The 15,305-nt window shown below is 34.1% G+C and overlaps 2 protein-coding genes across 2 annotated transcripts; both read left to right on the top strand.

Moving 5' to 3' along the window:
- Positions 1-4,393: 4,393 nt before the first annotated feature.
- On the top strand, positions 4,394-10,083 carry LOC142220144 (circadian clock-controlled protein daywake-like). The gene is made up of 3 exons (XM_075289115.1): positions 4,394-4,523; positions 7,886-8,366; positions 9,868-10,083. The coding sequence occupies exons 1-3, from the start codon at positions 4,454-4,456 to the stop codon at positions 10,064-10,066; spliced, it is 750 nt and encodes a 249-aa protein (XP_075145230.1). The 5' UTR covers positions 4,394-4,453; the 3' UTR covers positions 10,067-10,083.
- Positions 10,084-13,326: 3,243 nt separating this feature from the next.
- LOC142220143 (uncharacterized) lies at positions 13,327-14,740 on the top strand. Its single transcript, XM_075289114.1, has one exon. The coding sequence runs from the start codon at positions 13,745-13,747 to the stop codon at positions 14,717-14,719; it is 975 nt and encodes a 324-aa protein (XP_075145229.1). The 5' UTR covers positions 13,327-13,744; the 3' UTR covers positions 14,720-14,740.
- Positions 14,741-15,305: the final 565 nt, after the last annotated feature.

Genomic DNA, 15,305 nt, shown 5'->3' on the forward strand with positions numbered 1-15,305 from the left:
GATATTTTTGACTTTTAAAGTTTTCTTAAGCGATTTCGGAACTGATGTGATACGCCATTCGAATTCGAAGAGTACCTTTGTTATTACTTTTACTTTCACTTGGAAAGAATTTCTTTAAGTGTCTCTTGCTCTTCCAATGATTCACTTATATTTCACTTCGGAAAAAAATGATATACACCCAAAGAAATTTGTTAGAAGACACATTCTGCTAAAACAGCAAGAAGTCTGCACAAGTCTGAAAAAGGGAAGACAGTCACTTTTTGCTGAAATAACAAACACAATCTGCTATTTTTCAAAACTTTATTACACAAAAACATGTAGTAGTTTGGCTGAAGCAAACAATAAAGTTGTACTAGAGGCTTATCTCAAATTAAGGAAGAACAAACTATTTTGTTAATGTTTATAAAAGCTCCTAAATGATTTTAAGTATATTGGAGGAAAGGAATAGACAAATTTTTGAAAAATGTTCAGATAATAATGTCAGCAGATATTCCGGTAGCGATTAATATTGAAAATGTAAAGAAAAGGATTTATCTTATTTTTATCTGAAGAACTGATGTGATAATAATGCACTTGATGGGTAAAAGAATTTCCAGCCTATGATAAGTCCATGTAAAATTCAATGCTTATGCTCCACCGGGAGCATTAGGAGCCACCGTGGTGCAATGGTTAGCATGCCCGCCTTACATGCATAAGGTCGTGGGTTCGATTCCTGCTTCGAGCGAACACCAAAAAGTTTTTCAGCGGGTTTTCAGTAATGCTGGTGACATTTCTGAGTGTTTCAAAGCTTCTCTAAGTGGTTTCACTGCAATGTGGAACATCGGTCGGAATCGGCTATAAAAAGGAGGTCCCTTTTCATTGAGCTTAACATGGAATCACGCAGAACTCGGTGATAAGAGAGAATTTCACCACTGTGGTATCACAATAGACTGAATAGTCTAAGTGAGCATGCTACATCGGGCTGCCATCTAACCTACTCTACCCTATGCTCCGATTGTGTACAAATTCCGGCACCAAACAAGTGAAATGTTCATTGATTTTTTGGTGACGCTTGCTTTGATTTTATTTAATTTGTTGCTTAGTGTTATCAACATACTAATCATGATAATTTATTGTTCGTTTATGGATGAAGTTCATAACGATTTAAACTTTAAGTGGCGTTGAATAGTAATTAAATCATTCTATCATTTTGTAATATGTAAAGAATTTTACTATTTATTCAATACAAACACAATTAAACACTTAAAAATCAATGATGGTAAATTATAGTAAGTATTGCGAAAGTGTAAAAGCTTAATTTTAATTGTTGAATGAAAATAATGGTTGAATATATAATGGAGTAAATGAAAACAAAAAATCAAAAGAAAGTTTTCATTGATCTTATATTTACTATAAGTTTAGTTCTTTATGTCCAATAAGCTCGTTTTGATATTGTAATAATATGTAAAGTAATTAGTTTGGACGAATAATCAGCCTGCATTGATATCAGGCTAACATAAAAATAGAAACCCAGTTACATTGGCACCATTTTTAATTACGTGAAAAAAAAAAATCTACAAAACAATACGCAAGAAAAAAAAATTATTCTTTTCTCCCAAACGAAGTTTTAGACAAACAAAGTTCGTTTCTCATTTGCTTTTCGCTGTAAGGAAGTGTATTTGGAAGAAAAGTATATACATTTTGTGATAAACGATTATTCTTTTCCAGGATGTAAAAACAATTTCATAAAGACAAACTAAAAAAACATTGTTTTCTTGCTAATTGCATTTTCCCTCACATCTTTCTCGCATCCACGAGGTTTTTTAGTTCTTAAAACCTTTTCCTGTAATACCAACAATGCAGAAGAAATTATACGATTTTATAAATTTTTAAAATTTTTTACCTTTCGCCTGGACAGAGAATCGAACCGCGGACCATGCACCTTGTAAGCCAACACACTATCCATTGAGCTATGTACCTGTTATGGTCATCAATGGATAAATATCCATATAAGTTATATTTATATAGCATAACTTGCGGCGCCCACGAACCGAATAAACAAAGTTTATTTTAACAGAAACAAACATTTAATTTGGCACTGTGGAGCAGTGGTTGCTACGTCCGACTTGCATGCAAAGGGTCGTGGGTTCGATGTCTGCTTCCACCAAAGTTTTTTTTTACATATATTCCAGATATATTCGGAAGATTCCGAAAAAATGTTCAACATTACATTGTAGTATATTAAATTTTGAACTACAAAATGTGTCTTATGAAAGACCTAAAGTCAGAAAAGGACAGTGTTTGATATAAACGAAATGGACTGTGTTGTTGTTTCAAAAATAACTTTTTTTATTGAAAAAATAAAAATTTTGTAACAAACGAATTTTTTTTTGATGATAAAAGTTTAAAATTTTCGAAGCAATTCAAAAAACTCTAACAAAAGAAAAACGTTTTCGGTACACGTTTTCCAAACGTCTTTTTTCTTTGCCTGCAAGTACCAAAAATATGCAACCCTGTCATCATCTGTTTAAATAACGAATCCAATGAAACGATACATTCACGATATTCAAAAAAAAAAATCTTTTTTTTTGCGTTTCAATCGAACGAAAGCCTTCGTTTTCGATAAGAGAAATTCGATGTACTAGTAAAAAGGCCTCAAATAGTGCTTGGTTTTCCCCAATTTATGATATAAGAGATAAATGTATTGTAGTGGAATATCTTCATTTTATTGCAGGGACCGTAACGGTTATAAGTGCTATCAAAAAAGTTATTTTTTAATCGTTATTTTGTGACTAAAAAACAAAAAACTCGAATGAAATTCTTAAAAAGAGAGTTTTATTTATCCGTCATAAATAAAACTCTTTTTAGGAGTTTTATTTTTTCCTTCAGAAAATAATACTCTTTTTTGGAGTTTTATTTTTTTCTTCGGATAATAAAACTCTTTATAGGAGTTTTATTTTTTCCTTCATAAAATAAAACGCATGTTTCAAAGTGCGCAATCGAATACATCGCTTTTGGGTAAATTTTTGAACATCATAAATGTTGACAGGGAACCAAAAAGCGAAGAAATAGGTAATGAGGAAGAAAAAAAAGATTTTTATGAAATCGATAACTTTTCGCCAAGGCCGATTGAGGGCGATTGAAGCTTTTTATGAAATAGATAACTTCTCGCCAAGGCCGATTGATAAACCTCTTTTTGAGTTCTGGGAAGCAAAAAAAGTAAATTATCCGTATTTGTATATATTGACAAAAACTGTACAGTGTGTCCCTGCAACCCAAGTAAGCGTGGAAAGAGCATTCTCTGCTCTTAAATTGGTACTGAGCGACCTGCGTTCAAATCTTTCCGTTGAAAATTTGGAAAAAATTATGTTCGTTAAATTAAACAAACTTTATATGAGATAGACTCAATACAAGAAACAGTATAAAAAAATTAATATGAGTTTTATTTAAGACGGAAAAAATAAAACTCCTAGGAAGAGTTTTATTTTCTGAAGGAAAAAATAAAACTCCTAAAAAGAGTTTTATTTATGAACTTTTATTTTTACGTTGAAAAATAACCCTTAACTTTTGAGTTGGGAGCGTTTTTTTAATATCACCATAGATTCTGAAAGAGCTTTCCGAGATGAATCTATTGGTATATGACAGTATAGGCCTCCGTTGACTCTAACATGAAGAGTTTTTGAGTTAAAATTTTCTAAATAACTGTTATTTACGGTCCCTGTTTTATTGTAAAATTTATTAACAATATCTTGCTTTTGTGTTTCGAATAAACGGAACTTTATGTTTATATAGTAGGTATGTTTTCTTCTAGAACTGGATAATTAAGCCGTGAGTAACTAAAAGTAAAGAGTACACGGTTATCCAGAACATGTACAAAATTGCGCAACATTGGCATTAGCTTTTTAAATACGACCGTTAAAAAATATTGCAGTTACGCGAAATTTTGATACCATTTTTCTATTGTATGTCTATAGTAAATGGACATTTATACAAAACTATTTATAGCTGATATTTTATCGTTTTTTTTGTATTTTTTCTTACACTTCAAATGATATTATAGGCCAGGCCAAATAGGGCTTACTTTTGGTAAGGCCATTTGGTCACAATTCAAGAATAAAGTTTTCAGAACAAAAATTAAAGTTTTTAACATTAGATTTATTTCGGTCGTGAAAGGGTTAATGCTTATATTCAATCATGATCAATGAATTGTTTTTTTGAAATATTTTCTATATTAACATATTTAGTTTTTAATGTTTTTGCACTCACTGTTATGTTTAGACGAAGTCCAATAGAGGTTAACCTTAAATTTAATTATATGTAGCACAAATCTATAATTTTCCAATGAAAACTCTTATGAGCTTCTATAAAAACATAACAACTTTTTCGAACAAATTTAATTGTATATTTATACGTGTAGGAATTAAGATCAATTCCGGTGTGTTGAAAACTATTCGGAAATATTATATTGGAAATAATGTTGAACCATATTCTAACGGTTATAATTATAATATCCTTGTCACTAGGATGCTATGGTGGAGATTTGCGTGAGTTAAAAAAAAAAAAAAAAACAAATCAAACTTTCAATTATTTTTCAGAGTTATGATACCACGTAACGTGTTACATATAAAAAAGGTGAAAGGGCCTGGTTTCATATTATATTGAAGTCTACGATCAGGGGGCTAATCACGGCATTCGATATTGAATTAATAATCGTATCGAAAAAATTGTCGATACGATTAAAAGTTTGGATCACGGCATTCGATCGAAATTTGATGCAATTTCTCTAGCATTGCCAACAGTAAAAAACGAAGCAGAACAAAATGAAATGACAAAATTAAGTTAGCAGCACAAAATAGAATGTAGAAAAACACATAGATTTGAAGATTTCAAAGTAAAAAGTAAATTGTATTGCATTATATCTTATGGACCCATGTCTCTTTTTACATTCCTCCGAATTCCTTCCTAATTGGAGGATGAGATGAATATAAAATAATTCGGCGACAAATAAGGAATAAAAGTGCACATTGTTATTGGGAGCCACCGTGGTGCAATGGTTAGCATGCCCGGCATGCATACACAAGGTCGTGGGTTCGATTCCTGCTACGACCGAACACCAAAAATTTTTTCAGCGGTGGATTATCTCACCGCAGTAATGCTGGTAACATTTATGAGGGGTTCAAAGCTTTTCTAAGTGGTTTCACTGGAATGTGGAACGCCGTTCGGACTCGGCTATAAAAAGGAAATCCCTTGTCATTGAGCTTAACATGGAATCGGGCAGCACTCAGTGATAAGAGAGAAGTTCACCACTGTGGTATCACAATGGACTGAATAGTCTAAGTGAGCCTGATACATCGGACTGCCACATAACCTAACCTTGGTGTAAGTACATGGGTTTGAAATGGTGTGCTCTGTTAGAAAGTCACCTTTTGCAGGCTCAATGGACGATTTCGGCTGACGAAGGAGGCGTTCAAATGGAAAATAATTTTTGTTGGCATGTCAACGTCAATTCTATCGCTTTACAATTGTATGCCGTCTTAAAACTTTTTGCCAGTGGAAGCCTTCATCATTCACTATTCTTACAAGGTGGTCCCGAAGCGTTATGTTGTCACGGAATGGTACGGTAATTGGTTGATCACAATCTCTTGGATATCGATCTAGCATGTGCACTTTATATATGGTTCTTTGCCAAGCTAGGATGATCGCTCCCGAACTCGACTATGACCATTAATTAATACATAGTTGAAAGAAAGTGGCCAGTTCAAATTGAGCAGTTCGTGAACAAACGAATTATCGGGTTTACTTGCCAAAGAGGAGAGGTAAACATTTACAAATTTACAGAACTCCAGCGCCGCCGTAATGGCCGAAGTATCGTGGGATCAAAATAAATGCTGAATATTATGAGGAAAATGTCCTAGACACAGTATTGAGGTCCTGCACAGACAAACAATTCGGCCGCAAACCATGACCCTTCCAACAGGATTCATCACGCGACAACCAAGAATGGCTTAAAAATGTGGTTGATCTCTTCATTTCTGCAGTATAATGGCCACCAAAATCTCGGGATCTCTATCCGTTGGACTTTGGCGCTTAAGGGATTTTGGAGAGTAAGGTTGACACTCACCAATACCAAAAGGATCGATCATCTCTTTTTCTGTCTTTTGAAGGCCATAATTCGTGGTAACTAATTGAAACAAATCCGAACTTATTCTAATGTTATTTCCGACATTATTGCTTTTGAATGGGTAAATATCTGCCACCTGTAAATAGCTATTATGATGTCACTTTATCAAAATTCAACCTGACAATATTTTCAAGATTTACACTGAAAATATGTTTTGTTCAATGCAACGATGTTTTGAACAGCCAAAGCAAACAAGCCGTGCAGTTCTAAAAGAAAACACGACTCACTTAGACTACACCCTCAAAAAAAAAAATTGCTTCTCTAACATATACCCCAAACACATTTTGCTTCAAGCATATATATTTTCAGGATTGGTCAAAACAAAATATTGTTTGTATTGTTCAAAAATACATTATGTTTCACCTTAGGTAGGGATGTCAGACGTGCTCTTTTAAAGAGCACATGTGCTCTTTTTGACAAAATGTGCTCTTAAAACAAGATAGGCTAAAAGACCACACAAAAGTGCTCTTTTTGTGCTCTTTTTATGCATCACAACAAATATTCAATAAATGGTAAAAGTAAACTGAACATACGTAAATGTCACACTACGAGATTTTCTTACGCTGTTATTTTCTAATTCAATAGTATTTTACTTTATATATCAGAGCCGAAGAAGAGCACGTCAATATTGCTTCTTCACTTTGTACTCTGTTCTAAATGTAAACAAACTTCTTTCAATACCATTTTTCACAAAAACACCAAAAAATGACTTACAAAGTATTGTACGAAAATTAGCTCGAGTTGAAAGTGGGTTATTTTATGTTTATATTATGAACCTTTTTGTTATGTTTAAATGAATTATATTTCAATAAATTTGATTAAATGCTTTTATTTTATTTGAAAAAGTGTGCTCTTTTTTTCGTATGTGTTCTTTTTATAAGCTGAATGTGCTCTTTTTGCCTCTTCAAAATCTGGCATCCCTAACCTTAGGGCATACACTGGTAGTAAAAAATTTTAATGAAATTTTCTTTGTGTGGATCTGTTTTTAAGGCGCCAATTGGTTACTTCCAATATTTTACTTGCAGCATACTCTCTAGGTCTCTCTTTCTAAACACATATATGTATATAGGCTATTTCCAAATTAATATATGTTTGATTCTAAGCATATTATATTTACAAACATTTTATGTCCCAAACATAATATGTTCTAACATATTAACATATATGACCCAAACATGTGTTGCTAGTTTGTGAACATTATATGCTGCACTTAAAAATATTGTGTTAAAAAATTTGAGTTCCAAACATATAATTTTTACACCCAAACATATGAAAAACAGTTTTTTCGTCCGTGTATTCAGTCCATTGTGATACCACATTGGTGAACTTCCCTCTTATCACTGAGTGCTGCCCGATTCCATGTTAAGCTCAATGACAAGGGACCTCCTTTTTATAGCCGAGTCCGAACGGCGTTCCACATTGCAGTGAAACCACTTAGATGAGCCTTGAAACCCTCAGAAATGTCACCAGCATTACTGAGGTGGGATAATCCACCTCTGAAAAACTTTTTGGTGTTCGGTCGAAGCAAGAATCGAACCCACGATCTTGCGTATGCAAGGCGGGCATGCTAACCGTTGCACCACGGTGGCTCCAAATTCCCAATAATTCGACTAACTAGACATTTTTATTTATTGCGCTATTAATTGGGTGTGATCCGATCGATATTTCACTTTTAATTTAATCTAATATTTAATTGAATTAATCATTCTATTTAAATCCTTTCAGCTGCTGACATTTCAAAATGCAAAATGGAAGACAATGTTTGCATTCGTGATAAAATTATGGAAATTTTCAAAAAATTCCCCAATGGTAATCCATCATTTGGTATGCCAAATATAGCCGAATTGCCTTTGAAGAACATAGTTGTGGCTCGTGCTAACAATGCTTCACCAATTCAATTGAATTTTAAATATTTGGAATTACTTTGCTATGGTATTGACAAATCCATTATTGTCAATACCACAGGATGGACCAAGGATCCCAAAACAATTACAACACACATACACGTGCCACTAATGAGAATTGTGGGAGATTATGAGGCAGGTGGTAAAATTCTACTTTTATCATTAAATGGCGGCGGTAAAGGCATTGTTGAATTGACCGATTGTCAAGTGGTGCTAAAGTGTCAAGTTCATTTGGAGAAAAGGAATGATGGAAAAATGTATTTGGTTGTAACAAAAGCGAGAGTCAACTTGCAGCCCAAAAAGTAAGTAAACGTAATGCATTATGTGGGTTAAACCATTTCGCTTTGTCGTTCGAAACGAGCCGTTTCGTTCGACTGAATCGCCAAAACAGCTGATTTTTCTTTATGAAATCAGCTGTTTTGGACATCCTAGCTGAACAAAAGCATTCGTTTCGGATATAAGAATTTGGTCGTGAGTTTAGATTTTCGATATCAATGGATCCTAATTACCATAAAAAATTACTTTTTTAAAGAAAACAAAAAAATATATATTGTAAAGCAATTGTTCACCTATAATTGGCAATATGATTGTGTTTACACTCTTAAACAGATAATGACATATGCATGATGAAACTATGTATTAATGTATGTATTATTACAATCAGCTGCCCAGAAAAAAAACCTTCACCACTACTGTGGTACAGGGTATAATAAGTTTGTGCATTTGTATGTAACGCCAAGAAGGAGTAATCATAGACCAACCTTTTAGTATACGGATCGGCTTAGAATTAAATTCTGAGTCGATTTAGCGATGTCCGTCTGTCTGTCTGTTGGTGTATTTTTGTGTGCAAAGTACAGCTCGCAGTTTTAGTCCGATTGTCGTAAAATTTGGTATAGGGTCCTGTTTCGGCTCAAAGACGACCCCTATTGATTTTGGAAAAAATCGGTTCAGATTTAGATATAGCTGCCATATATATTTTTCACCGATCTGGTCATAATTGGCGTGTATATCAACCGATCTTCCTCAAATTCCGTACATCCGAGTATTTTATGTCTCGAAAAACTTGCAAAATATCAGCCAAATTGCTTCAGATTTAGATATAGCTCCCATATATAGCTTTCGCCCGATTTACACTCATATGACCACAGAGGCCAATTTTTAACTCCGATTTAGTTGAAATTTTGCACAGGGAGTAGAATTAGCATTGTAGCTATGCGTGTCAAATTTGGTTGACATCGGTTCAGATTTAGATATAGCTCCCATATAAATGTTTTTCTGATTTCGACAAAAATGGTCAAAATGCCAACATTTTCCTTGTTAAATCGCCACTGCTTAGTCGAAAAGTTTTAAAAATGACTCTAATTTTCCTAAACTTCTAATACATATATATCGAGCGATAAATCATAAATAAACTTTTGCGAAGTTTCCTTAAAATTGCTTCAGATTTAAATGTTTCCCATATTTTTTACTAAAATTGTGTTCCACCCTAGTGCATTAGCCAACTTAAATTTTGAGTCTATAGAATTTGTAGAAGTCTATCAAATTCTGTCCAGATCGAGTGATATCTAAATGTATGTATTTGGGACAAACCTCTATATATTCAGCACCCAACACATTTGACGGATGTGATATGGTATCGAAAATTTAGATCTACAAAGTGGTGCAGGGTATAATATAGTCGGCCCCGCCCGACTTTAGACTTTCCTTACTTGTTTTTAGTAAGATTTTTCTTTTTTGGTTTCTCATTCGTTTTATAAATTGTAATAACTTTAATATTTGCCTAATTAATTTTTTGCCTTTCAGGGTTTTTATACAAATGGATGGCTTGGTCAAAGGTAGTCAAGAATTGACAAATAGTTTGAATAAAGTTTTGAATGATAGTTGGATGGATGCTTGGAATGAGATAAGTGATGGTGTTAATAATGCTTTAGCCAAAATATTCTACAATATTATAAGTCAAATATTAAATGAAATACCTTATGATGATTTTTATGCAAAATAAATAAATAAAACATTAAAGAGATACATTTTGTATTGCAGGAACGAAAAAGGTTGTTTTTGATATTCCGGAATAAAATTATATGTTTGGAGCTTAAATTTACACAGGAAGTTTTTATACCTTTCACCACTACTGTGGTCCGTCTACAAAAAAAGGTTGTTTTTGATATTCCGGAATAAAATTATATGTTTGGAGCTTAAATTTACACAGGAAGTTTTTATACCCTTCACCACTACTGTGGTCCGTCTGTCTGCAAGGTACAGCGCGCAATTTAAGTCCGATCGTCCTCAAATTTGGCACAGAGTTTTACTTTGGCTCAAAGACAATCGTCATAATTGCAAAATATCAGCCAAAAAGGTTCAGATTTAGATTGCATCTATATGGCCTCAAAAGCCAGAGTTATGCCCTGATTTGCTACAAATTTCGCACAAGGAGTACGTTTTATAGTATCGTTAAGTGTGCCAAATTTGGTTCAAATTAGTTCAGATTTAGATATAGCTCCCATATATATTTTCCTCCGATTTGCACTTATACGGCCTAAAAGCCAGAGTTTTGTTCATATTTTCTTCAAATTTTGCACAAGAAGTACGTTTAATAGTATCATTAAGTGTGCCAAATTTGGTTGAAATCGGTTCAGATTTAGATATAGGCCCCATATATATCGTGCGCCCGATTTACACTCATATGACCAAGGAGGCCAAAGTTATACTCCCATTTACGTGAAACTTTGCAGAGATAGCAGATTTATTATTCTAACTATGCATGTCAAATTTGGTCGAAATCGGTTCAGATTTAGATATAGCTTCCATATATATTTTTCGTCCGATTTGCACTTATATGGCCTCAAAAGCCAGAGTTTTGCCCTGATTTGTTTCAAATTTTGCACAACAAGTATTTTTAATAGTATCATTAAGTGTGCGAATAGATAAAGCCTCCAGGTATTTGTTCTTCCGGTTTATACAAATATGGCTAAAATACCCACATTTTACACAAAATTCTGTGATGATTTCTGTAATGCGAGACTTTCCACAGAACAGTTGAGTTTTAAATAAGGCTCCAACTTATGGAAATATCTCCAGACTTGGCCAAGTAATATATGACAAATTGTGAAATTTACTCAAATTGTCCTATATCTCGAATGTATCGCCCTGTAAATCATAAATACTCTTATGTATAATTACATTAAAATTGCTCTAGCTTTATTATTATTATATTTCTCATATTTTTTACTAATATTATGTTTCATCCCAGGGCGTTAGCGGATTTAAATTTGGAGTCTAGAGATTTTGTAAAAGTTTGTTTTGTTTGTTATTGTTGGTTTCTCTTCAATCATTATTGTTATTTTTGATCTCAGCTTAAAACCATGCATTGACTAAACTACAGGTGTAGCTTAACCAACAGAGGAAAAGTATGCTTGTCAAATTTATCTGGGCAAAGCCCTATAGACTGCAAGATGGTTGGATGTACAGCTGTTTCGGAATTACCACATTCCTCATCAGCATCCTCTACTTGCAGCAAAACTATCAACCAATTATCAGAATAAATTTGGGTAATTCACTGTCCTAATTTGAAGGAGTTAAGATGGTAAAAAAAATTAAATACAAGTTTTTTGGTATACATAGTCGACTTTAGACTTTACATACTTGTTTTAATTACATTTTTTTATAACTCGCTTTTTTCAAATTTTCAATGGGTAATTGTAACTATTTTTCTTCTAAAGGGTGATACGGTCAAAATTTGGTCAAGGGAAAACGAGTGTAATCGGTGAAATCGTTTATTTAAAAAATCAAATTAAATTTCTTTTTCAAGTTCAATTAGTATAAAATTCAGGAAAAATATTCAGTTAGGCTTTCGCTTTTCCAAATCCGAATTGCCGGGCCTCACGCTTGACACCTGCCATCAGATTTTGTACAGCCACCTTGTCCACCTTCTTCGCCGCAGAAAGCCAGTTTGCCTTGAACTGCTGCTCGTCCTTAGCAGTTTTTTTGATCTTCTTTAGGTTCCGCTTGACAATAGACCAGTATTTCTCAATTGGGCGGAGCTCTGGCGTCTTGGGAGGGTTCTTGTCCTTGGGAACCACCTGCACGTTGTTGGCGGCGTACCACTCCATGGCCTTTTTACCGTAATGGCAAGATGCCAAATCCGGCCAAAACAGTACGGAACAACCGTGTTTCTTCAGGAAAGGCAGCAGACGTTTATTCAAACACTCTTTCACGTAAATTTCTTGGTTGACAGTCCCGGAAGCTAGGAAAATGCTGATTTACAAGCCACAGGTACAGATGGTTTGCCAAACCAGATATTTCTTTGCGAACTTTGACAGTTTTATGTGCTTGAAAATATCTGCTACCTTTCCCCTTCCTTTTGCCGTATAAAACTCCTGTCCCGGAAGCTGCTTGTAGTCGGCTTTGACGTAGGTTTCGTCGTCCATTACCACGCAGTCAAACTTCGTCAGCATCGTCGTGTACAGCCTCCGGGATCGCGCTTTGGCCGTCGTATTTTGTTTATCATCGCGATTTGGAGTCACTACCTTCTTCTAAGTCGATAGTTCGGCTCGTTTTTTGGCTCGATGCACGGTTGTAGACTATACACCCAGCTTATTTGCGGCATCTCGGAGAGAGAGGTTAGGGTTTCGCTTGAAACTACCGGCTACTCTCTTTGTCGTCTCAGCGGCTTACGGTTTTCGATTTGCCCCCGATCCAGACTTCCCGGCTGTCGACAAACGTTCCCCAAACACTTTAATTATATTTGTAACGGTTGATTTGGCAACTTTTAGCGATTTTGCCAGCTTTGCGTGCGAGTAGCTCGGATTTTCGCGATGCGCGAGCAAAATTTTGATACGCTGCACTTCTTGCTTGGACGGCATTTTGACAACTGAAGAGTGAATTCCAAAATCCAAATAGGAGCAACATTCTACACACACACACCTTCAAAATGAGGGGTGTTCAGGTTTTTTAAATGCAAAATTGAAAGAAATACGTCAAGTTTATATTGACCAAATTTTGACCGTATCACCCTTTATTGGTTTAGATACTCTTATTGTTCAGCTAACAACGCTTTCATTGCTGGTCATAAATATAATTTTAATTGATCTGAATGAAAATACTTTATAACAAAGAGGGATTTCGTTTGTGCAAAATTTGGTACCATAGGAAAGTACATAAAATCGGGCAGTTCTTAATGATAGGAGAGAAAGTTTGCCAAGCAGTGTTGGCAACAACAATCAGCTCCAATTAACTTTAACATGTCATGAATATTGGAGAGTATTGAGTATTCGGTCTGGCGGAACTTTCGGACCTATCACCTTGATTTTGTTCAACATAAATAACATTGGAAATTTTGTTTTTCTCTCTCCCATGGCTTTGAAACAAAAAAAAAACTATTCGTGCAGAAAAACAAAACCAATAACTGTGCAAACACCATTAAAGCAAGATTAAACCACAAAGCCATTATTATGTAACAAAACCAACACTCTTGTATCATAAGAAGAGAGCGACGTTAAAGAGGAAAATCACTCATGTATTACTTCCCCACGGTTGTGGCCAATGAAAGTCTACTTCCAAGCACTTCCAGTGTTTGCCAAGGCAATCTAACCATGATCATGAACTAAATTAAAGAAAACATAAAAATCCATAACATTTCCACCTGCATGGCAAGTCCATTCCAAGAAACCGCAGAGTAAGCATGTCCAAGACATTGCTGGTCATATTTGAAATCTTAGTGAATGTTATACAACAATTGGTGATTGTTCAAAGCATCATCGTGGAAAGAAATTTGTATTCCTATTATCGTTTGCCCATTTCTGCTGTACGACGAAATAATGGAAACCAAGAATTTTTCATTCTCCAATGTCCTTTCAAGTCATCCTTGAATATACCCAAGCCAGAGGAAATGGAAGTATGTAAAATTATAGACAAATATAAAAATTCGACCAGAGATATGGAGAAGTCGGAGGAAGATATGGCACAGGAATTTAACAAAACTACTACTCGATTTAAAGCTGACCATAGAGTTCTCAAACCTCCTAAGGAGGTAAAATGGTTCAAACTGAAAATGAGGAAGAAACCCTACAAAGTTTATATAAAGCCTTATAAAGTGAAGCACTACTATAATAGACCTAAAACTGAGATAAAGGAACAATTTAAAGCAACAAACGTTAGACTATATCTGGATAGGCCTAAGCCCTTGGTAACCACAAAGTTTACATTGACACGTCAACCTATACATATTGAAGATTCTCTATCACTGAGTTCATCCCTGAAGCCGAAGATAGTAAACCAAACTACAAATAAGCCATCTAAAGAGCTATCTATGTCCAATGAAACGGATTATGATGATGATTATGACAGCGATATCGATTCAGAAGAAATTAATTCGGAAAAACCAACTGCTTTAAAGTTCTTGGGCACTAAAGATGTCTTGAGTAAACTTCAACAGGCCCTGTCCAAAGACCGACCGGCACATCCTAAGAATGCTTCTGTCGATAAGTCACAAAAATTTTTTGTCGAGTCGAATAAATACAAAAAAGGTTACAAAACCAAAGGCTATCAAAATATGTATCACCGCGATGAAATTTATCAGGACCACATATTCTATGATGATCTACAACAAAAGGGAAATTATGATATTTATAAAAACTATAAGAATATATATAAATAAAATGTGAAAAAATGGAAATAAGTTCTAGTTTCTTACAAAATAATTCATAATGTTCTAAAATGAGCAAATTTTAATCGTATGATGGGAAATCGGATATTAGCATCGATAAAACTGTTGATACTCAGGTGGGTATATATTCGGCACAATCATTGACACTAAATCTACTTCGACATCTATTTCAAAGTAATTTTGCACAGAAAATAATATTATAATTTTTGAGCTAACAATAAATTGTTGTTACTGAAAATGTTTAAGTTCAACAAAATTTTTGTTGATATAACAAAATGTTTGTTGATATAACAAAATTGGCTGCTAAAGTGATTAAAATCGTAATTGTATTTACAAATTACGTTGTTAGCTCAAATTTAAACATAATTTTAATTGTATTGACAATAAAATTAATTGATATTTTTTTGTGTGTGTCTTTCAATACCATGAGTTAAGCATTGAATACAATCAATACACATTATTGATTGCTAAATTATTATTACAATTTATTGTTTATTTCTATATATTGTATATACATTTCAGTTGCTAAGCAGTGAATGCGTCCAGGACATTCTTCCTGTTGTGGAAGGAAACAAGG

The sequence above is a fragment of the Haematobia irritans genome, chromosome 1 (assembly GCF_050003625.1).
Source record: "Haematobia irritans isolate KBUSLIRL chromosome 1, ASM5000362v1, whole genome shotgun sequence".
Classification (NCBI taxonomy): Eukaryota; Metazoa; Arthropoda; class Insecta; order Diptera; family Muscidae; genus Haematobia; species Haematobia irritans.